The sequence below is a fragment of the Sardina pilchardus genome, chromosome 13 (genome assembly GCF_963854185.1).
Source record: "Sardina pilchardus chromosome 13, fSarPil1.1, whole genome shotgun sequence".
In the NCBI taxonomy this organism is placed as follows: Eukaryota; Metazoa; Chordata; class Actinopteri; order Clupeiformes; family Clupeidae; genus Sardina; species Sardina pilchardus.
This window is the reverse complement of record NC_085006.1, coordinates 3,832,501-3,856,971: the sequence shown is the minus strand read 5'-3', so window position 1 is coordinate 3,856,971 and position 24,471 is coordinate 3,832,501. Positions and strand designations below refer to the sequence as shown.

The 24,471-nt window shown below is 45.0% G+C and overlaps 1 protein-coding gene across 5 annotated transcripts in view; it reads right to left on the bottom strand.

Moving 5' to 3' along the window:
- The window catches only part of LOC134099078 (kinase suppressor of Ras 1-like), a 33,769-nt gene that overhangs the window by 8,406 nt on the left and 892 nt on the right, over positions 1-24,471 (bottom strand). For 2 of the 5 annotated variants that reach the window (XM_062551784.1, XM_062551785.1), the window contains exons 2-8: positions 14,976-15,116; positions 4,082-4,229; positions 3,105-3,582; positions 885-1,039; positions 521-590; positions 317-400; positions 173-234 (exon numbers count right to left, since the gene is read on the bottom strand). In XM_062551784.1, coding sequence (XP_062407768.1) covers positions 173-234; positions 317-400; positions 521-590; positions 885-1,039; positions 3,105-3,582; positions 4,082-4,229; positions 14,976-15,116 — 1,138 coding nt within the window. Of the gene's footprint in view, positions 1-172; positions 235-316; positions 401-520; positions 591-884; positions 1,040-3,104; positions 3,583-4,081; positions 4,230-10,637; positions 10,780-13,306; positions 13,414-14,975; positions 15,117-24,471 lie in introns of those variants that run through there. The other 3 variants (XM_062551788.1, XM_062551786.1, XM_062551789.1) reach the window with 3 other exon arrangements.

The window sequence follows — 24,471 nt, the reverse complement described above, 5'->3', positions numbered from 1 at the left end:
TGTGTGGATGACATAAGAGAAGGTAGCAGAATGCTATGGATATTGCAACTCAAGTGCTTGAGCTACTGTACAAGAGCTCCTTTTGAATCTGTGATCAGAGCAAGGACTGAGGAATGCTTAAGTGTCCATACAAAGGAATGGGGGTGGGGTTCATTTAATGGGGCAAACTTACACGGAAGGAAAGGCAGGTGACATGGCGGGGCCTCCTTTGTGCATTTGTTGTGACATTTTAACCTAAGGACAGGAAAGGTCACTGTTAAATACTGTAAACACAAACCAAAATGATTAGGTCGACGGGGTGGTGTTTGCTACTCACTTGCAGTGTTTACATTTCACGCCAAACATCATGTTCTTCTGACACACCTGACACACTTGTGACAGCCAGGACTTGGTTGAGAACCTTGTAAAAAGAACACAAAAGACTAAATACCTAACTTTATATTTTTGTATGCATGCAGGTGGTTCAGTATAGGTCTGGTGTGCTAGTGTCAGGTCATGTGCTTCCATGCTAGTTCCCAACCTGTGTGTGACTGGAAGGCCAAAATCCCTCCGAACAGTCTGTGGGGAGCTCCGGTGTATCAGCAAAGTATCTGTGGAAAAAGACATGAACAGAGAAAACTGACGGAGAGAAACAGAGGTACTGAGCCAGCAGATCTCTGCCAGTTGAAACAGGAATGGAGAGGCGAAGGCGCTCTGGGCCAGCTTCCCGTACACGGATTAAGCCTAGTCCTGGACTAAAAGAAAACATTTCCATTGATAAAAGCTTTTAGTCCAGGAATAGGCTCAGTCTATGTACGGGAAACTGGATGTGTATGTTGAGCGCTTTAAAAGCCTCTGTGTGTGTGTGTGTGTGTGTGTGTGTGTGTGTGTGTGTGTGAACTCACTTTTGAGGACCGCGTCCTCCAAGTGCCCCGGGGTTCCTGGCAGGATGTAGGGGCTGTGTACGGGCAGCAGTGGGGAGCGAGACTGGGACTCCTCCAGCCCTCCGCCGCCGCCATTGAGCTGCATGTTGAGGGGCAACTTGCTCTTCTTGCCGCTCCTGACAGGGGAACATGAGGACAGCGTCCGTCAGCTCAGTTGTGGTCAGGCCCTTAGAGAGGCCCCCAGCAAACACTAACCACATGCACACACTGCTCACTCACACATACATCTCACAATGTTCAAAACCTCATAGATCAGCCTCACACAGCATTTCAAAAAGACAGACACAGACACAGACACACACACAGACACACAGACACACACAGACACACACAGACACACACAGACACACACAGACACACACAGACACACACAGACACACATACACACACACATACACACACACACCTTCCTGACATACTATGTCAAAGGCCTGCTAATATTAGCAGTGATATTATTGGTTGTATTGGTTGCTAAGATACAAAAGGACTCTTTCATGGGGTGCTAGACACTCAACAAGGATGGATCTCATCAAAACCACACAAATGTGACCCTGCAAGGCAAAACCATTTGCCGATGCTACATTGAGAAAATCCACGATAAACAAATGTTCAGGCTAAAATGTTGAATTTCACATTTTCGCTTAATTCGACAGTCTACACTTTCATATCGTGAACAAATTCCACAGAAAAACATACGTTTTGACTCTTTGCAGTCATTCTCGTTGTCCACACTGCTTAAAAAGGTGATTTTGTCCTCTTCTGGCATGTTGTGACGGGAGAACCATGTCAACTATGAATGCGATTATCTTAGCGATATTTTTTCCAATACCCTCGATATACATATCGTTGGAAAGCTTAGTTTATGGCCGTTCATGTGAGCAATAACTTGTACATTTGTACATTTGACCAAAGCGACGCCTTGCAGGGTCACAAATACATGAATGGCAAAGACAGTCTAAACTTTACCCAATCTAAGTGTTCTTTGGCAGTGCAAATGTTCACACGTTGAACAGCACTTTGGTCAACTGTTGTATGTTTTTTAAGTGCTATACAAATAAATTCACATTACATTACATTTACATTATATATTTGTTAGATGCTTGAATTTGAGCAGAAACATACAGTACGTCAATGGAGAGAATGGGGAAATAGTGTATTTCCTACATCTCAGAGCTTAAACGCTTAGAGCTACTAGCAACCATCATAGGGGGTCCCACAGACTTCTCCTTAACTTTGATGGGCTACAGAATTTTGGGTCTATCATGCACCCAGCCACTGGGAAGCAGAGGAAACACATTATACAGGAAAGCGGGACTTAACAGTGGACATCCACATCTATTGCCACAGCCACAGACATCCATAAATCAGAAGGGGTCAGCGAAGGGGAAATAGTGCGAGTTAATAGAGGGGGTATGGAGCCCGTAGAGGCGCAGGAGATTCCTGCTTATGCTATTTGGCTTGGCTACAGAAAGATTCTGGAACGTTCCGAGGTCTGGACGCCAGCTAGTCTGAGGTCACGCCTGACCGCACCATGACTATGTTCGAGAAATAGAAAAAGGGGGGGGGGGGCATAAGTAGAGAGGAAGACAGATAGTGAGAAGAAAAAGAAGATAGCGCGGGAGAGGGAAGAGAAAGAAACGGAGAGGAAAGGGGAAGAGAGATAAGGAGAGTCAGTGGAGAGAGGAAAGAGGTTAACGCCTGCTCCATTTGACATGGAGCACCTCCAAGGAATGTAGCCATGGAGTCCTGCTGAAGCTTGCGGTCAGCACAATATTGCCTCCATTCCGTTACCCGAGCTGACCCTCTCCACAGGTCACGCACGGCTCGTTTGGGTCAGCACACGTGCTCAATCCAGTGGAGAGAAACCGAGGTGCAAAAATAAGATGTGTCCTTTGTCAAGGGTACAATAGCCTCGGGTGCCCTTCCAATTGCCCAGCGGAATATGTGACACACAGCATTCCACAGCGTGATCCTCTATTACTGAGCATGGCATCCTGTTGCAGTAACAGGAAGCCCAACGCCAGCGCAGGTGGGGAGTCTTCCTGGGAAAAACACCACCATAATCACACACTCACCCACCAACCCACCCACCCACCCAGACCCACACACAGACACACACACACACACCCACACAGACACACACACATACACACACACACACACACATCTCTGAGCACTTACTTGCTAGTGGGCTCCTCGATGCGGTTGGCCAGCTGGGACTCGTGGCTCTTGCTGCGGGTCAGGGTGATGTTGGGCAGGAGCTGGGCCAGCCGGTTGCGTGAGGGGGGCGGGGGAGTGTGCGGGGTCTTCAGCTGGCACCTCCTCTTGGAGGGCGGCGTGATGGGCGGCGTGGCGGCGCTGCTGTGGATGCGGCCCATGCGTGAGAAGGGGAAATAGTCCCCCTGCCCGTCCTGCCCGTCACACAGGGGCACGGCCGACACCGAGACGGAGCGGGCGTGTCCGCTGGGCGGGGGGCAGGGGGTCATGGTGAGGGTGGGGGTGCACGGGCTGACGGCGCCAGGCGCCGCACTGTGAGGCGTGAGGGCTACATTGGGCCCCGCGGGGGGGCACAGGACCTGCTCTGAGGGAGTCGGGGAGCCGCCGTCCTGCCGAGTGGGTTCTGAGATCCACGGAATTCCGTCCTCTCTCAACTCTTCTCCTATCGGATACAGAAGGAAACCAGCTTCGACTTGAAAACTACACTTTAGATTACCTCAGGTCCACAACAGCAGCATGAGCCTGGAGTCCAAGCAGGACATTTAGATCATTAACATAACTGGCCATTGCCCTCAGGAGTCTGAATTGAGCCTGTCCCCCTAGTCGGTAATGTTAAGTCAGGAGTACTCCAATACAAAAGTCTGCTACTTCTACTTTTAAAAGGCAAGAGCACAGTGGCTTTGGAGACATGCTTGAGAATGCTCACTGGGTTACAAATCTACATATAACACATCTTTGTACAAATGTATGAGAACACCTGGAGAGTAAAAGCGACTCCTCAAGGCAAGTGGCACACTTTAATAGGATTTAAAGGAGAGAGGAGGAGAGATGAGTTCTTCCTCCGTTCTCAGGCAACGGCACACTTGCTTTCAACTTGATTTCATTGACCCAGGTGTGTGGTGCCTAGCCTAAGGTGTGTGGCGCTGGCCAGGTGCTCTGACCTCGTTCAGTAGTGCTTTTCAGACAGGAGAGGGCAGCAGTGATGTGGGAGCACTCGTCGGCGCTGGAGCCCAGCCTCTTCATGGTATCGTGCACCTGACAGGTAGACATCTGCAGCAACGCATCCAGAGACAGCGTCACAGGAACTGTCTGGAGGGGACACAAGGGGAGGACACAGTCAATGGGTGACGGAGGAGAGGAGAGGGTGGAGAAAGAGAGATACGGAAAATGACAGAAGGGCAAGTTTGAGAGTGATGGAACAAGCGAAGCATGGAGCTAGCAAAAGAAGGAGTAAAGAATAAAAGACAGAAAGAGAGAAACGGATGAAAGGAAATAAAAGAAAGTGAGTGCGGTGGAGAGAAAGTAGTTTAGAAGAGGAGGTGTCAAGAGGAATAGGAAGTGAGATACACAAACAAACAAATATGTGAGATATAAACAATTAAGTGAGATTTAAACAAATAAGTCAGAGAAAAACAAACAAATAATGAAAATGCAGTCATATGAGCATTAATGGAGACTACCGTAGAGACTTGAAGACAGAGAGACAGACACATAGCCACACAGCGATTACAGAAACAGCAGGAAACATGGACGAGTGACTGGAATTCAGCAAATGCACTCTTTTGTTTAAACCATCCCTGCCCTCTCCCTGAAAGGGGTGAGTCAAACCGCAATCTGGAGCTGCGCATTCTCTGGTAGCGGCAGGATCACGAGGAATGAGTGTGCACTTCCCAGAAGGACAAGACTGCGGTTCAGGGGAGCGTGCTTAACTACCCAGCATCCCCTCCTTCCGCATGAGATCACCACAAGCACAAATGCTCTGGAAGTGCACCAGCTGGGGCCGAGGCTCTTTCTCTAACCAGGAAGAAGCATTGTAGCGGTAGAGCACCTCACAATGTGTTTATTTACAGATGGCCCTGAAAGCCTCCCTGTATTGCTGTAGTAGTAGTGTAGTGTCACAGGCTGTCCTGGGATCATCCTGACACATCGGAAGTGGAAGTTGGCCATATGGATCCACTCAAAGCCCCACCACATCAGCACATGTGCTAGAGTCTCCTTTCTCTTGGTGACATTATATGATGTAAAACAGAGCATGATGTAAAACAGAACACTTATATACTTCAGAACACTAATCCATTTCCAGGCATCCATTTCTAAAAAGAGCAGCACGACAACACTACTGTTTTTACACGTCACCCTGCCACTAAAACTGGACACCAGGACAAATAGGAAACATCCAGGGAACACAGCAGCGAGTGGAAAAAGCACTCAGCCCCAGCCCTACTTTTATGGCCTCCAGACTACACAGCCGGAGTGACATAGTCCACCTGGCCGCTCTCACCTGCCGCACGGCCCTCTGGGACGGCAGCGACGCATCGATACAACACAGCCGCGCGCCGCGCAGACAGACCGTCTCGCCCCGCTTTCCAGTTTCACAACTCTTGAGCCGTCTGGCACAGAAGGTAAAGGCCGCCGGTGGAGCCCATCCTACTGCATTCCTGCAGAGAAGCGGACAGGATTCCCTTCCCAATCCCGCCGCGCTACGGAGTGGGACAGCAGGGCCGAGAGGCGGGCGTCAGAGGCTTAACTGTCTGGAACCCATCCGCCTGTTCCCAGCGCTGTCTCCATGGTGAGCTAATAGAGGGGGACAGCGTGAGCGGCGGCCGGGACACACGATGCTCCCAGTCACCGGGCAGAAACACGGCCGCTCAAACCACCTCTTTTTTTCCCCTTAGTCATTTCTTTGCCCTTTAAAGTTTCAACGTTTCTAAATAACGAAAAACTTCCACGGGACACCGGTTTACATCAGTGGTGCAGTCATTTAGCTCTTGGTGAATGTGATCTGTGATCTGTGATCTGAGAAGCTTTTCTGCAATTGCTCATCACCAGATGTTATCAACAATGTCATGTCATACTCACTCAGGCACAGCTAGCGTGCAAATGGGCCAATCATAAGATCAAATGTACCAACGTGGAAAGGCACCAGGCACTTTACAGTGTATTCCTGTCCCACTAAACGTGTAGAACTTAGAGGCTTTCTCCTAAAGCCTATTCACTGCTAAGCTACGCTAAAGACTCTATTGTGAGTGACAGGTGTGTGCTGGCGAGGACAGGAGCAGCAGATAGCCTTTCACCAATAAACAACAGGGACAATAAATAAATAAGACACCTGGCAGGCCACAAATCAAGTAATAATGGAATATGCTACCCACGGATCTATGAATCTGTATGCCGCCTTTGTGTAGACAGGAGCTAGGCAATGAAAGGGTCGTTTCAGTTGACTGGTGATATTTGTGCATCCCTTACAAGCCCCACAATGTAATCGCAATATATTTTAAGCGTGTCTGCATTATTCCAAAACATTGTAATTTGGAAATGATAAACGGCGTCATTTTTGGTTGTTGATCTTGGTGACCCGAGTCTTCTGAATCTGAACTACTTCTCAGTGTTTTTGGATACAAATGTCTGTATGATAATGTGTGTGCATTTGCCACACTACCTGTGCACTGGCTCTGCAACACTGGGCTCTGTTGTGCACCCTGATTCAAAATGAAAGCATAATGGTGTTCCCACAGGCCAGGGATCCTCCATTCAGACTCCTCCACCCCTCTGCTGCAGGAGCAGCTGTACTCAAATGCCTCTTCACATGCGCTACCTGCTCCTAATTAACCAATGACCAAGTCCAACAACACAGCCAGGGCTACATGAGAGGTGAACTACAGAACAGAACAGAACAGAACAGAACAGAACAGAAGAGAACGTCCTGAGGGAACCATATGGGACACAGCCCACAGGTAACGCATGACCACCAACAGCTCACAGCTCATTTGACTTGGTCAGCATTTCAAAGAGTCACTCCGGCTATTGTGGATCATCTTCTAATGTCAGCTTTCATGATATTTCAGTGAAGCATTCACACTGTTACATAAGAGGGAGTGCACCGTTACATTACGTTATATTATGTTATGTTATGTTATGCTCAGATACTCTTTACCTAGCAACCGACTCTCCCTTCAGCTGATCTTTTCATTCAATGAGAAAAGCCAGTAACTGGTTCTATATTTCACTAGGTAAGATCATTGGGCTGGGCTGGGCTGGGCTGGGCTGGGCATCACTAGAGTAGGGCATTTCAGTAACCATCCAGGAGAACATGAGGATTACTGTGGCCCTCCAGTCATTAGTCTTCCATGGATGCAGTACATCAGGAGAATTTACATCACGTCAAGTTTGGTCAAATTTAAAGCACTTTTCAGGTATACCACTACACACACATACATACATCCTCATACATAGAAGTCTTTAAAAAGCTGCAAAGATACTCAGAAAAGGCTCAGATTCCGTAGTTGTCTTTACAGAAGTCTAACAAATATTCCAGCTAATCGGCAGCTAATTCCAGCTAATCGTCCCGTTCATGACTTTCAGTAAGGCAAAGCTATATTCAGTCCCATTAATGACATTTAGTTTAGTTCCCATTAGATGACATTAAACAAATTCATGTCTCTGGTTTAATACTGCAATGCAATCAAATGATCTCTGTGATAACTGTGTGAGTATGAAGTCCACCCAACTTTCACATCATCAGCTGTTATGACATGCAGATCGCTATAAATCACCATGAGATCATTCAGATATGCTTCATCCCAGGCCTATAAAAGCAATATGAGCTCAGAGAATGGGTCTTACTTACAGTGAAAATAATAACACTGTATTACCATACATACATGCATCCACACACACATATGCACAGACTGGTATGCCCATTTTTGTTTGTTGTGTTTATAATACCTGCATATATCACATATCAATGTCAACATTGACATAGAACAATGAATCTAGCATAATCAAAAGGGAGACGTGTGTCAACATACTGTAGGGCCTGGGTGAGCATATTGCTGGAGTCACAGGGAGACAGTAGACACTACGGTAATAAAACTAACTATTTACAGCCCTCCAGCCGGCCCCACACCATGCAGCTCATTTACAGGCCTGCATCAGAAACAGCAGCCAGTATGTGCCCTTTATGCGCTTTTCTCACCATTATCAGAAGTCTGAGGTTCAGGATGAGCACAACACTCGGATAAAAGCTTTTCCTGACCTCTATGTCTTGTTGCCCTGATTTGTTTTAGCGGAACAAACAGTCCATTTGTTAATCTGTTGTCTGCAATGCTTAGCGTTCACTCATATCCAGGACAGACAGATCATCAACAACCCGCTCCAAGACCTTCTTTTCCTTTCTAGAAGTGAAGCTGTTTAGCCCACACAATTGCAACCGTGGGCTGATATATGCTACACTTAGAATTTGTCTTGTAACCCCCATACCAACCTTTATTCACAGGCTAGCACAACAAGGGTGTTCAATTTTGATTAGAATTCATTCAAATGGATGAACGGGTACTGTACCATCCCATCCCATAGAGGAACATAGAGCTCTATGCAACACGGAGTTCACGGGCCACAGCACTCCACTACACCTAACCAGTAACACTAGTCAGTAAGGTGCCAACCACACCACGCTCATGGTATTGGTACCTGGCTTTACCTGTACTTTTGTCTGCAGCACCTTAGAGAAACGATACTGCCTGAACCATAGTGAAAATCTAAAACACTGCTCAAGGCACTCAGACTCTGACCTGAGGGTGTGTCTGACAAAGCAATTCACCTGCCGTGTCAGCTGGGCACCTTTTGTCTCGCTCACATGGGGGTTCAGCGCTGCACCAGCTGGTGACAACAGCTCCTATTTTTAGCCTTGGCTTGGCTATTTCCAGGCCCCTTTGTTTGACTTGCCAGAAATAAACCAGCTTGACCAGTATTGGTGCGCTTGCAGCGCTGCACAGGTAGTAGTGGCCCAGTGGCTACCTTACTGACTCAGGCCCGCATGGGAGGGAAAGAGACCGTCGCCGAGATCACAGAGAAACACATTATCCCACTGCATAGAACACACACTAAAGAGCCAGGGCTCCAGTCCGAGCACAGCACTAGTCACAGTTCTAACTGCTCCCAGCCTCAGTCTGTTGCCGAGTCAGACACTGGATCAGTGAGACCATACAGAACGAGATCAACTTCTCCAATATACACATGGGTGACACATTGCAACGAAGCCAACAGCCGTTTTTGGGGTCAACTGATGATCAATATTTATCTATACAGCATGTTCCATAACCACATCCATCCATCAAGCGGTGACTACTGAGCGTCCATGGTGGCCGTTCGGGAGAGCAGGCTGGAGGATGTCACATGTATGAGGGGAGACAGCTCCAGCCTACCCTGCTGCCCACACAAAGCCATACTGTAGCTTCTCTCCACTACAACTCATATAGAAACTATGATGCTGTTGCTTGCCAGCTCATCCAATCATGAGATGATTAAAGCGCACTTGATCTTACGGTGGTTGCCAGCTCATACACTTGGTGACATCATCTGTTCAACAGCTGTACCCAGTTGTTTTGGTATGATACATGACATCAAGCTTGACCTATTTCTACTGAAGGCATTATCTCCTGATATCACAGATTTGGTCCAAACAAACTCCTGAAGTGTGGGTGAAAACAATGTGGCTCCTTGAAGCCAATATTTGCACTTTGTTTCACTTTATTTCACCTATCTGTTGATGTAGGCAGGCCATCCAAATCCATTAATACACTGCATGAGTATCTGTGTATTTATTCAACAGCGTGTTAAAATGAATGTGCTATTCTGTGAGTAGAATGTGTATCATTGCAAAATAATATTGCACAGAAGCCAAGCTATGCTACGAAGCCACGAAGCCTTAAAAGAGGCTGATGCATACTCATACCTGGGTAGGGTCTGGACATGTCCACACTAGCTGTGTTAAGCCATGACGTTTCACAGGAGAGAGGTAAGTGTGGCTCACAAGGAGATAAACAATGTCATGGATCCACCAACCACACGTACTCCCTCAAATAAACACAACCGAGTGCCTACCCCTTCTCCTCACACAAACACACATTCTCACACAGAACATGACTGTATCCTCGCTACCACTCATAACACCAACACGCCCAGGACAGCACCCTTCACAAATCATTAAACAAACAAGAATCCAGGTGTCTGGATCCTCCCTATGTGCAGCTATAGGTACAGAGTTCCATGTGAAACTCCACGGCCAGCAAGAGACACGGGCATACACATGGAGAAAACACACAGGCTAACAAGACTAGCATAAGACTCCGATTTGAGAAATACTGCACAATACCACACATGAAATCTATGGAAGTGTGGACGTGCACTTAGCCAAAGAGGAACCCAGCCACAGCAGCTCCGAGGAGGACATATGTCAGACTTGTTCACAACTCTGTAGAGGTCTTCTCACAAAGCCCTATTTTGAGAACATATACGACAAGGCATTTCATCCAATTGTTCATTAACAAGTCAATGTTTACAGATGAAGCGGATGTTCTCCACTGACCCAAGATTACAATTCATTTGCCATAAACACGAGAAAAGGGAAAGCTAGATACAGAAAAACACTTCAAGACTAGTACAAATGTATTTCAACGTTTATTCTACAATAATAGAGTGATTCAAAGTACACAATACCATTACAGGGTTTAGAACAGAAGTGTTGTATCTCCGTCTTTCATAATCCAGAAACGGCAGCCAGCGACTACACCACCTCACTCAACTTCAGTCACGCTATGTTAGCCGAGCACTGCAACTCAGCCCTTTTCCCTTTCTCTCTCTCTCTCTCTCTCTCTCTCTCTCTCTCTCTCTCTCTCATTCCCTCTCTCCACCCCTTCTTCAGCACAACACCCTCCCTTGGTCTCCCTTCCTGTCTCTTGCGCAGTCTTTCTCTTTTTTTTCAGGCTTCTGCCAGGCAACCAATGTGTTCTTTCTGACATGCCACAGTGGTATCTAAACAACCGGGGTTCTCCCTACTCCTGCCCCCGACCACGCTGAGGCAGTATTTCACAAACATACCCCCCCCCCCATACAAAAGAAACACTTAGAGATCTGGGAAACGCCTCCCTCCCAAGTTTCAGTGACATCATACTATATACCTCTTGGCTATCTCACCTCTCTTGTGAAACAGGTAGCTCTTGGTTGTTGACAAGATGCTTCTTGCCACCCTTTACAGGCTACTAATGGTACAACACTAATCCTAAATGGTCTGGTGAAACAGTTCTCCAAATAAGGATGGGTGGTAAGTCCTCTCAATATTCTGAGAAGAAATAGCCTACTGACAAAAGCAATTACGATTGATTACAATACCATATCATTTTAATCTTGCTATCTTTGAATAATGCTGAGTGGCAGCATTTATTTCTGATATCAGAAAGGCTCTTATGATATACAATTATCATCACAGTATCACATCGTTGATATACCATACAATATGGCACATTTCAAAATCATAATGGCTCTAAATGTGTACAATACACATTTTGTAAAGTAGAAGTGCTATCAAAGTGCCAACAGTCATTAGCAATATGTCTGGAATCTGGAATCTGTGTGTGCAATGTGTGTACAGTAAAGTCTTGTTGTTGCAGCCAGCCATGCTGCTTGCCAACTTCCATGGAACACTTCTTTCCTGCTCTCACATTTCAACTTCACAACTGGGTAATGACAACATTGGATCTACCACCAGTGCTTCCTCAACCTGGGAAAACCCTAGCTCTCAGAACTGCGTTCCTAGGAAGGTTCCTATGGTTATGTGCATAATTACTGGTCCTGGGAGGTGTGGCAGTAGGTACAATAGAAGTGGCATCACACTCTTGCATGTCTGGTTAAAGAGACGCCTCTATTCAAGCCTGAAAGGCAGATGATAATTGGTTATGTGAGGAGGCCTGTCTGCCTACATTATCTCCCGTCACCACTTTTTCATATTCTTACACATCAGCTGTGTCATCTTAATCTTCTGTGTCAAAGAGATAACTCAGAACTATCTGATTTGTTGGCTCATTCTGAAAGCAACCAACTGCGATAACGATGAGCAATGGGTGATCATCAACTGGTCTTCTATACCCCCACACATACACACACGCAGTCGCTGGAAAGTGTTTCCCATATACGAGCAGTGTCTCACTCCTTGCCTTGGAGAACCAATGTTTCAGATGACGCTGGGAGTAGGTGAAAGAACACACACTGAATTTAGACTAGTCAATACTGTCCAATATTCATCCAGCCACAGTAACTTGCTCAGTCACCTTGTTACTTCATGACAACAGTTCCTTACATAGGCGTGCTTCAAAAGGGGACTAACTGCTATTCATCACCACCAAGCCAATTATGGAATTTTTAATACATGTTTGGAGGATGATCAAGAAACACTACAACAACAAAAAAACAGTGAGGGGGAACCTCACTTCCTTTATGCTCCACACATCAGCTTCAGGATGCGTATGTGTGCTGTACGTATACATGTCTAACCCAATGGAAGATTTAGACAAGATAACATGATTCACAGCTGCCTAATGAGTAACACAAGTAATCTTCAGGATACAGATACACACAAACGCACACCCAAGAACTTGACTGTTGGAAAGGCTGCAATGATGCAAATCCAGTGATGCAAATCCCCATGGTAGGCTAGCCCAATCTTGCCTGCCCAGAGGGAGATTCCTGTCCACATCATGTATAAACAGTGACAGAGGAGAGGTGAGGTGAGGTGGGGTGGGGTGGGGGTGACGCTTGTGGCCATATTTCACACCATCTGATGAAGGTTTGGTTTGTACTGCCTGGAAAGGAGGAGGGAGGCAGCTAACTTCATTATTTGGTGGCAAATCTTCTCTAACCAGAACCGACAGCCATTGGTGCCAAATGTCCTGCAGGCGCTAACCCTGTGCATTCCAGCCATGTGAATCACAGAGGCAGTGCCACCACAGCAAATCAATAGGGTCTGTTAGCTAAAAGCTTCTAAGAAAAGCACTACTGTTTATGTAGATGGTTTATACATATGTATATATAGGAAAATCCTTTCTTTGATGACGGTGAGGCAAATGTTTAGGCAAATCACAGTTGAAAATAGTCATTCACACAGTCATATGATGTTCTTGAGACATTCACTATTATTTCTACTACAGTGTTTTATAATTCCTGTGCTTGTGCCATGTTTAGAATGGGATGCATGGGACTCTCCCTAACTCCTGGTTCAGGACAAACACCACACATCAATTTCCTCAAGCAACAGGCAGACAGCATGCATGAGGAAGCGAACACACACACTCTCACACACACACACACACACACACACACACACACACACATACCTCAGGAGGGTCCGATGTAATACACAACACTCATAAAGAGACACACACCCATGTGTGTGTGCTAGACAGCCAAGTCAACAGCTTGTATCTTTCCAATCTCTCTCTATCTATATCTATCTCTCTCTCTCTCTCTCGCTCTCTCTTTCTCTCTCTCGGTATCTCTCCTCCTATTCCTTTTGGGTCATCCACTTGATGAGCGTGTGCGGAGCGTCTGCGTGGCCTAGGTGAGTTCTAAAGACCAGAGTAGGAGAGCTTCTGCTCCTGTGCTGTGCTGTTCTGTTCTGTTCTGTTCTGCCCAGTCAGAGGGGGAGACTGCGTGACAGCCGGGGGGAGGCGACAGCCCGCCCCCTGTGATGTAAAAATAGAGGGAGAGGAGGAGTGTGTGTATGTGTGTGCGTGTGTGTGTGTGTGTGTGCGTGTGTGTGTGTGTGTGTGTGTGTGTGTGAGCAAGAGACAGAAACAGGGAGAGACTGACACAGCACATTCCCTTGGATTAGAGTGCTGTATCGGGTGTGTGGCTGGAATGTGACTCAGGCAGAGTCTCCCACTGAACCTCAATATACTGGCCTGGATCTCACTATGCGCCTCCCAAAGTCCTCCTCATGTCTGACACACTCCTCCTCCGCTCTCTCACTCTGTCCATCTCACCGTGCCTCCTTCTCTCATTTTCTCTTTTCTCACCGTGCCTCCTTCTCTCCCTCCCTCTGTTGTTGCTACGGTCAACATGCAGGAACACAAGGAAGGACTTCAGTGGCAGTGGTGCTCACTGGCCACTTTTGAGGACACAGTATCTTTGGTCATCAAGTTAATTACAGGGAAAGGCCTTTAAGACGTGTCTGGTTGCAGACACACTGTGGGCGATATACCACTACGGTAGAATCATGAGCACGCAAACTGACCATGGCTCAATGTACCAATGAGATATAAAACAAAAATATGCATTGATCATAAGGCAGTTCCATGCCATTTAGCATCATGAACAACAACGGAGATCACAAACATAAGTTAACATCAAGCAGGACAATTATCTCATTTGGAGTAGAAGTGTGAATCGCAGGAGTAGTTGACTTAACCATTCTTAATTCACACACTTTCTTCGCAATTTGCCACAGGAGGAAAATTAGAATAATATTATTTTCTGAATTAAATCTTAATACTACTTTGCAAGAAAATATTTTGTAACTTTCACTCAAACTTCAATATTGAAACATGCTTGCTTTGGTAAAGTCTGACAGGTTAAACACCCTCAACACACCTACTGCATAAATGATTCCAGTGACGGAACATAATACAATTCTGCCTTACTCTGTTGGTTCCTGGGTTATCTCCATCTGAGACCTGAAGCAGACGCCACTGTCTTCCAGTTGCAAGCAATTACTTAAGTAAATTAAAGCTCTTCCAGCTGATCCCAGATCTAAGGTAGCCATCAGCCTAGGGTGTGCTGCCAAGCGTTAAGGTAACATATGGCTGTTCACAGATCAGATTTCACTTGGGTATCTATCTGCCGTGACATCCCTAGAAGGGCTTTTTACTTACGATGAGAAGACTGCACACATGCATATACAGAGAGTGAGAGAGAGAGAGAGAGAGAGAAAGAGAAAGAGAAAGACAGACAGACAGAGACAGACATATTCAAACTCACGGTCACAACACACAAAACATGGCGCACCTGAATGATCTCTGGTTTCAGGTTGATGGTGCGAAGCCAGTCCCCCAGGCGCGGGTAGTTGTCCAGCGCCGGGCTCCTCTCGCACTCTGGAACGCGCTGCTTGCATCGGAGCTGCCTGCTGATGTAGTTCACCAGCTTCACCTGCGGATGGCAGCACCACACGCACATGAGCAGAAGCAACAGCAGACACACTAGCAGGTGCAATACATGACAGGCTTCATTTCCATTTTGAAGTTAAAAAACAAAGACAAACCAGATGCCTTTAAGATCAGGGGTAAACACAATATATATCTCTTGAATAGTTAAAGTTTTTAAAGTTTTCTGGTATTTGTGTAGAAGTTGCTCATGTGCTTAAAGAAAAGCAGGCGAGATGCTAACCCTGCATCACGGAGGCATAGATTTTACAAAAAGCTCCTTGACTGGAATATGAAACTGATAAAAGATTCATACAACTGATTGACTATGAACCTAACATCAGAGGCATGAAAAAAGGTACAAATTGAGCATACTTTTAAATTTCACTTTTTGAGTCTATTTCTGAATCAGTGGTATTTTCATGCTTGTGCACAGTGAATGCAAATTTGCCAAAGCGCCTTAGTGTACTGAGGAAATCCCCGAATGTCAGGCCTTCTGTTAAAAAGGTGGGCTGACAAACATCAGGCTGCACTTGCACAGCCTTTGTGGTTGTGGTGTGTGTGTGTGTGTGTGTGTGTGTGTGTGTGTGTGTCCGTGGGCTACACAGCATTACAAAGAAAGTGCGATACAGTGAGATATGAGAACAGAGGGGGTCTAAAAGTGAGCGCTCTCAAAAGACCCATTCAAAGCCTTAACCTATGACAATAATTGTGAAGCCAAGAGACAGAGAGGCATACACGCATATTTAGACATATTTAGAGACTGTATGAGAGGACAGGACCCAGTTAATGTCAAGACTGCTATCAGACATTCATAAGCACACATCAGAAAAGTAGCTCCCCGCGATAAACACTAAAGATAGGAATGACAGAAAAGTCCCCCACACAAACCCAGCTCAGACTTAGTGATGACAAAGGAGGTATTAACTCTTCAAAGATCCATGCTAGAGTATGAAACCTGCTCACTTTATAGGAGGCCCATGCGAACAATAATACTAATCAATGTAGTAGCAAAATAAGCCCTATTCATTAACACGTAACCGCAAATGAGTAAGAGTGATTCATTACATAAACTGACACTGTGCCATTAAAAAACCCAAGGAACTGGTCACATGCGTATTTCAGAGCAGTTAAAAATCTAAATCAAGAAAATCTGATTGACAGTTATTAGTTAGTTAGGATTTCTTAAGTTAAGATAAGATAGGAGGTCTAAGCTAAGATAAGACATGGTCATGAGATTAGGAACTGCTTCTGTAACAGCAAGATTTGTCCCATCTTAGAAACTTAGAATGCTGCCTGGAGATGAGGAGCATCAGAATTAGAATGTAGAGTTTTTTGCTGTGATGAAGCCCCAGGCCCCATGCTTCATCTGGCTTTCACTGCATCAGGCTTACAACAGCTTGAAGAGGCTCAAGAGTGGTGTGATAGTCGAATTGTGTGGTCTGACTGCTGACACCACACCTCTACATATAGGCCCCATGCACACCTCTGCAAGAAAGACAAAGTGCTGTCAAAATGGACATCTCTTGACGAAAGGCCAAGTGAGAAGAAGAAGAGGTGAAAGGAGAGAGTTGGGATGCAGAGTGTTCATCCCTCCAGTGCATTGGCCCCGTCCACAAATAGCTCTTCTGATAGCCACGTCTCTCACTAGCGTTCTCATGGGGGCATCTGTGTCACTGTCATGACGACCGAGTGACATGAGAACACTGGAAGGACCGCTGGGAGCCTCAGCTCTGAGGCCCAGAGCGCACACACACACACACACGTAAACACACACACATGCCCGCGCGCACATACACACACACACACACACACACACACACACACACACACACACACACACACACACACACGATGGAGGAGAGCCTCCATCTCCTGTTCTGACCGCTCACTTTGACAAGACTCCCACCACACTTCCACTTGACCTTCTGAGATGCTTTCTGTTCCACTACAGCAGAATTCTACACAAAGATATTAGCACCGGACCTCAATAGCGTCTCAACACCCCCATAAAGAGAGACGTCATTAGGAAAAACATGATCCCCCGTGGCTGCACCTCATCCAGTCCACTGACAGACATCTGACCGAAAACTGACATCATCTCACCCCCTGCCAAATAAATGCCAGCCCATTGTAGTCACTGGACTGGGCAGGGTGTCTGTTTGGCAGAGCGTCTGTTTGGGTGGTGTGTCTCTAATGATCAATATCAGATTGCCACTGGGAACCTTGCATGGGAAGGAGAGAATGACATTTTCCTCCAGGAAAAACTGTCCACTTCATCTACTCTTTTCCACAGAAACATCCAAATTTAAAACATTCCGTTGGTATTGTTTTTAGTATGACAACACTTACCTGGTGCTTTCATCTAAAATTATTTGAAGTAATTCATAAGAGTTTGACTTCTTTTAAGACATTTAGTGCTGTGAAAAAGTATTTGCTCCCTTCCAGATTTGTTCTATTTTTGCATATTTGTCACACTTAAATGTTTCTGATCATGCAACTCATTTTGATATAAGACAAAGACAACACGAGCAAACATAAAATGCAGCTTTTAAATTACAATTTCATTTATTGAAGGTAATGAGTTATTCAAAACCTAGCTCACCCATGTAAAAAAAGAATTGCCCCCCTAAACCTAGTAACTGGTTGAACCGCAACAACAGCAATCAAATGTTTCAAACAAGTCGCTTACATCGCTGCAGAGGAATTTTGGCCCACTCCTCTTTGCAGAATTGTTTTAATTCTGCCATATTGGAAGGTTTCCAAGCATGTTTAAGGTCATGCCACTACAACATCTCAATCCATCAGGACTTTGACGAGGACAACCCAAAAGCATCCATTGATGCCCAGGCCCTGAAGCAGTAAAGCAGCCCCAGGTCATCTCCCTACCACCACCGCATTTGACTGCTGGGATGATGCTCTTATTGTAGAGTGCTGTGGTAGCTTTATACAAGATATCATGACTCCCACGTCTTCCAAAAAGTTCCACTTTTGACTCATTGAAGTGATGTTTAGATTCAACAGGGTTGGCAGTAATCATACTTGGGGGTGTCAAGAGATGTTGGGGCCAGGTAGGGTTTGATAGCTTTTTTCCGTCAATAAATGAAATCAGCATTTAAAAATGCCATTTCATGTTTACTCGGGTTGTCTTCTATTTGTCTAATATTAAAGTTTGATTATCTGAAATATTGCAGTGTGATAAATATGCAAATACTTCTTCACAGCACTGTACTATCAAGACACACACTAGCCTACTTTAACACACACATTTGGTTGCCAGTGTGTTAAAGCAACACTGAAGAGTTTTTTTACCTTAAAATAATGTTTCCAAATCATTTCAGTGGTTCGTCAACTCGTAACAGGGTGAACAGCACTTCTGCATTTGCTTCGCAGTCCTCTATCGGCTATAAGCGCACTATGTAAGTTTACCAGATTGGGTAGCGGATCTGTAGTTTGATGGAATGAGACATAAGAAACTACAAATTTGACTTCCTTCGATTTCACAATACATCATACTTTCAAAAAATCATGCAACATGCTCTACCTTGTCTGTGGAAATTGCTATTTGCTGGATAAACAAATAGCGTGTGTGCAACAGAGGAAAAGTGCTTTAGTGTTGCTTTAAGCAAATTTGTCTTATAAACAACAAGCAAATTTGGCTGCACGTGTGTTTAGCTATTTGTCTTGACAAGACATCTTAAAATAAGTCAAACTCTTATTAAACTAAGTCAAGATCTTTTCCCATCATAATATTGATAACACGTGGTTATATCAGCTTTTGCAGTGGGCTTTTTTTTTACTTTTGTGTCTTTAGCTGTTGTTTGGAACTTTCATGAGTCATGAGTGTCCGTCTTTGCCACCATTGGGTCATCATTAAGAAATATGACTCACATCATTAAGAAATACATCTCTGAGAGTGGAGGAGACCTCTTTTATGAGGAGGAAAAGCTGCAGTCTCTGTAATAACATGTTTCCACATCCTTAACCGTACATGCAAATAATATAGTTGTGACAGGCTACTGAAAACTAGTCAAACATGAATGCCCTGAAAAAAGACACACACACACACACACACACACACACACACACACACTGTGTGTCTGGCTGGAGGTGTAACTGTTCCTCTCCTCACCTCTACACACACACCTGGAGAGATGTAATGAACGGCAAGTGTGTGTGGTCAAACAGAACTTTAAAACAAGCTGGGGGTGCTTTGCCCCCAGTCTTGGCCTTTTGGCTGCATTTGTTTGGAGCACTCTCACGGATTCTGTCTTATCGCACTGGAGCATCGCTCCTCATCTCAGTTACCTCTCTGTGCACTCAGCAGCAGCAGCAGGACGGCAGGAGGGGAGGGAGGGGAGGGGAGGGGAGGAGAGGGAGGGGAGGGGAGGGGAGGAGAGGGAGGGGAGGGGAGGGAGGGGAGGGGAGGGGAGGGGAGGGGAGGGAGGGGAGAGGAGGAGAGGGAGGGGAGGAGAGGGGGGCTTCACTCCAGCTACTGGAAGCGCCTTCTCTTTTCTTTTGAAAAAGCAATCTGACAAAAAGGGAACCACTTCTTGCCTTGCTCTCACTGCCAGTGAAAGAGTGCAAGAGGAAGGAAAGAAAAAGAGGGGGTCTACAACTGCATGGCTTGCTTTGCCTCAAAGGCTCAAACGAAAAGGGATCAGTGTGTGCGTGTGCGTGCATGCGTGTGTGTGCGTGTGGGTGCATGCGTGTGTGTGTGTGTGTGTGTGTGTGTGTGTGTGTGTGTGTGTGTGTACAAAGCTGTGGTATACTCTCTTGAGAGAACAACCTTACTGATATTTCTTCTTTATGAGCTCTGTCATTTGCCAAGCCAATGTTAATGTGCTCTTATTAGGCACCCTTCACAAGACTTTTCCACTGTACTTTAGCCTGAAGGGCAGCAGACGAAATTCTCTTCAGTACGTGTTATTTGTCACACAAAACTGTAAATTCATCAGCCTCATCTTCACTGTTGTACAACATAGTTTTAGCAAGTAAAGATGCCAAGAGAGGACTGAGCAGTATCTGCGCGCAGTTGAAAAACCCTCCCCTCGTTCTTTCTGTGTCCACGACACCTCGTTTAAATAGAAAGTGTTAGTCAATTTAAGATGAATACTGCAGAAAAATGCTGTGGTTTAGCTGTGAGAACACAGCACAGCAGATGACATCTATTGGGTTTTGATAGGCTGCCGCTGTATTGCTCCACAGTGTTTTGCAATAGCTAATAAGTGCAAGAGTGAAGACGTCTCATTCACAAGTAATGTGACAAAACATCCACATCTGTGACACGACTACATTGTGAAAAATAGATTTATGGACCTCACTTATTCCCCATTCATCCAACATCATTCGCCATCACACAAAACTACAAACACAACTTAGCCTTCACCCTGGATCAATACTGGCTTTCTGACTAGGGCTTTTCCACAAGCATGGAATACTCTTGATCTTGTTTTGACTACACAAACAAAGATATACTGTATTAAGCCATATTTTGCCAGACATATTTAGCCTCTCACTGTCAATGAAAGAGGATAAGAGGTGGAAAATAAACAGGCCTTGAATGGGTACGAGGCATGACTGTGTGTGCAATATTGTGCAGGATATTCTCTTACACTATTACTGAAAGGACAAGTTTTCTTTTAGACAGACTGAAAGACTGCCATAAAACAGAACAGGATGGAAGCATTACAGGATGGGATAGTGATAAAATACAATATTGTTCATGTTTAATGTTCATTCATGTGTAGCATCCTTGTCAAACAAGTAATGGCTTGAGGTTGGGTAAATCCTTCACTAAACCAAGCCAGGTTTACTGCCACCGTTGCACTGTCTGGCCAAAAAGGACCTGTCACGTTAATGTAATATTCCAATTTGTTCTTCCTGCCTGATTTCAATTCCAATCGTAAGCCTCTGGTGGCATCTTACATCCATGTTGGGTCTGCTGACGGAGTGGACACTTAACCAAATGAATGTGGCCTATATTTAGAGCGGCAGCTCATCATTAGACAGAGCTCCTGTGCATCACTGATGTCATGTCCCATATCCGCAGCAGACACAGGCCTCATTAGGGCTGCTGCCATGGAGGGGCACAAGGGTAACCCTACCCCACCACCAATGAATTGGAGGCCTGGCCAACTGCCTTGCGTCTCCATTGTGAGGGAAGGACGAGAGCAGGGGAAAAAGAAGCAGGGGAAAAGGAGGAGGGCCTGGTGCCCGCCACTCTGCCCGTGTCTTTTGTCTGGCGCTGAGTGATGGCTCTCCGCTTGACCAGAGGCCTCGGAGCGGCGCTCACGGAGACTGAGGAGGATTTTCCATGCAGCTCTCTTTCTCATCAACGCTTCCTGTCTGTCTGTCTGTCTCTCTCTCTCTCTCTCTCTCTCTCTCTCTCTCTCTCATCAACACTTTCTGTCTGTCTGTCTCTCCAGCTCATCAACGCTTTCTGTCTGTCTGTCTGTCTCTCTCTCATTGGCACTCTCTGTCTGTCTGTCTGTCTCTCTCTCTCTCTTCAACACTTTCTGTCTGTCTGTCTCTCCAGCTTATCAACGCTTTCTGTCTGTTTGTCTCTCTCTCTCTCATCAGCACTCTCTGTCTGTCTGTCTGTCTGTCTCTCTTTCTCTGCCTCTGTCTGCATGTCTTTCTCCCCAACTATGCCCTATAATCATAGACACTTGTATTTCTAAAGCAATCATAAGGATTACAAAGTATAGCTATGTATAGACTCTTTATATAGATATAAAGTGTCAATGTGTAGACTACAATGAACATAAAAAATAGATATTACAAAAAAAAAACATTTATTATGTACATGTTCAACTGCTCGTTCAGGCAGTTTCAGCAAATCGCAAGGCAATGCATTAAAGCACGCAGATAGGGTCAAGATGAATTGCTGAAGTTCAGACCGAGCATCAGAATGGGGAAGAAAGGTGATTTAAGTGACCCTGAATGCAACGTGGTCATTGGGTTTACAGATAACGGTTCAAATAGAAAAAAGAAATATCCAACGAGCAGCAGTTCTCTGGATGAACATGCCATGTTGACACCAGAGATTGCCAGCCTCAAACATTTGAATATGGTAGCATGCCATTTGGATATGATTATTGTAAACAAATTCAACTCAAGCATGCTTAGGTGACATGGATGACTACATTATTGTTGCTCATCTGTCCATCATTGTTTAAAGCCCACCCAGACAATTTGATTGGCCCAAACAACTTCTCAAGGGATAATTCCAGCAGGGTAATGTGACATTTCACAAAGCTCAAATATCCAAAACTGGTTTCTTGAACATGACAAAGAGTTCACTGTACTCAAATGGCCTCCACAGTCACCACATCTCAATCCAATAGAAGAGCACCTTTGGGATGTGGAGGAACGGGAGATTTGCATCATAGATGTGTTGCCGTCAAATCTGCAGCAACTGCATGATACCATCAAGTCAATATGGACCAAAATCTCTGACGAATGTTTTCAGCACCTTGTTGAATCTATGCCACGAAGAGCTAACAGAGTTCTGAAGTGAAAAGGGTAGAGTGGTATATTAACAACCGATAACGAGTTCAATATTTGAGGATTTCAAAAAACGATAACCGGTCATACCGATAACAGTCATTTTCAATTTAAATGTTAATGTTAACATTTCTCTAATATTTAGCATATTGAGAAGTTCTGATCAAGGTGGGATGTATATTATGAAATAACTATGAGTAGTTTTTTCAGCTTACCATCTGTGTCTTTTACTTTAAAAAGCCATCGTAACAATGAACTTCCTTACTTGGTGAAAACATATTCAAAAAGCATTTATCGGCCATCATACACGTTGATACCAATATATCGGTAGGTAATATCGGCGAACAATACTGGCACACCGATTTATAAGTCTGGCTCGAGGTCCAACCCAGTACTAGCAACGTGTATACCTGATAGATTGGCCAGTCAGTGTATAGGCCTATCTGTAGATTATGACACATTTAAATAATTAAGTGCCGTCAAAGCAGCTGAATGTCCCTCTCCTGTAGGTATAGTCGTCTATCTTATTAATGAGTCAGAGGTTAACATTTGGGGAATTGGTTTTAGAATTACAGGAAAAGGTTTGTCTACTTCTTTTTCTGTGAAGAAGAAAGGGCTCTTCTGTCTCAGCCTTCCCTGTCTGCCAGTGGCCACATGTTGTTTTCTCTTTTGAACTTTTGAACAGGGATTTCTATGTCTACCTGTTTCCACTGCAAGGTTGTGGTCACTAAACCTGTTTTTGGTCAGATGTTGCCTAGAGGTCAGACAAACGTTTATTAATTTGACTGATAGTTTAGGTTTAACTTAGATCTCTGATGTTCTTTTGCTTGTTTGGTGACTCAAACAGAAGTGTTGTGTATCAGTTAGCAAGATTCCTTTTAATTGTCTGTGTTTGTATTTTTCTTGCCAAGTGAGTGATATTCAGTACCAGCATGGTCAGATGGATCTTTAATTCTAAGAGACTCAATCATATTGAACTTGAGATGCACCTGCATCTGATCCCCAATTCCACTTTGAAGTGATGTATCATTTCATTGTCTTATTTAGCAGGCGGTTTGGAAAATGTGTTAGTAGGATGAGGTAGCCTAGGGCATGTGAGAGGCATGCTATAGCTCTGAGCTTATAACAGGCCTGAAATCCCCCTGCAACACAGCTGCCTGCAGGCCCTATGGCAGATGTGCCATAGCCTACTGCATTTACAGTACTGTAATGATGGCACCAGTGGAACCTTGTAAAGGGCTGGTTCTGATAGCAGTAATCCACGTAAAAGACAAAGAAAGCCAGAAAATGCATTAGTGCCCAACAAAAGTCTGCATGAAAAGGCACCGCCCTTCAACTTCCTGTTTCCTGTCAGCATCTAACTGGTCATGAAGTATGAAGTATTTCAAGTAGGCTATGCAATCTGTTCTCTCCAATGATATCTCAGACAAGATATAGCCTACCAAAGGAGCTGGTCAGAGGTGTAACCCTTCAGTATAAATACACTACCTCACAAATATCCATTCACAAGTGTTCATATTCACTCCAGTAGTTGCAACCTTGAAAGATCTGGTGGTGCAAGGTAAACTGTTCTATTTTTAGTTTGATGTAAGTCTGAAAGCAGGACTATAGGATTTTTCACTGCTACATCATCAGTCTTTGTCCGATAGGCCTACTAAGAAATACATCTGACTCTGAGTTCCTGTGATGATTTTATTGTATTGATTTATAATGCTCATAGTTAGGCATGCTTACATGTATGTCAGTAGGCTACATCAACACTTACATTGGGCTACATAATTTACAAGGTTAGCCTACTATTATTTCTAAATAATCTGTGGTCTGAATGTTGCCACACTTCAAAAAGATTAGTG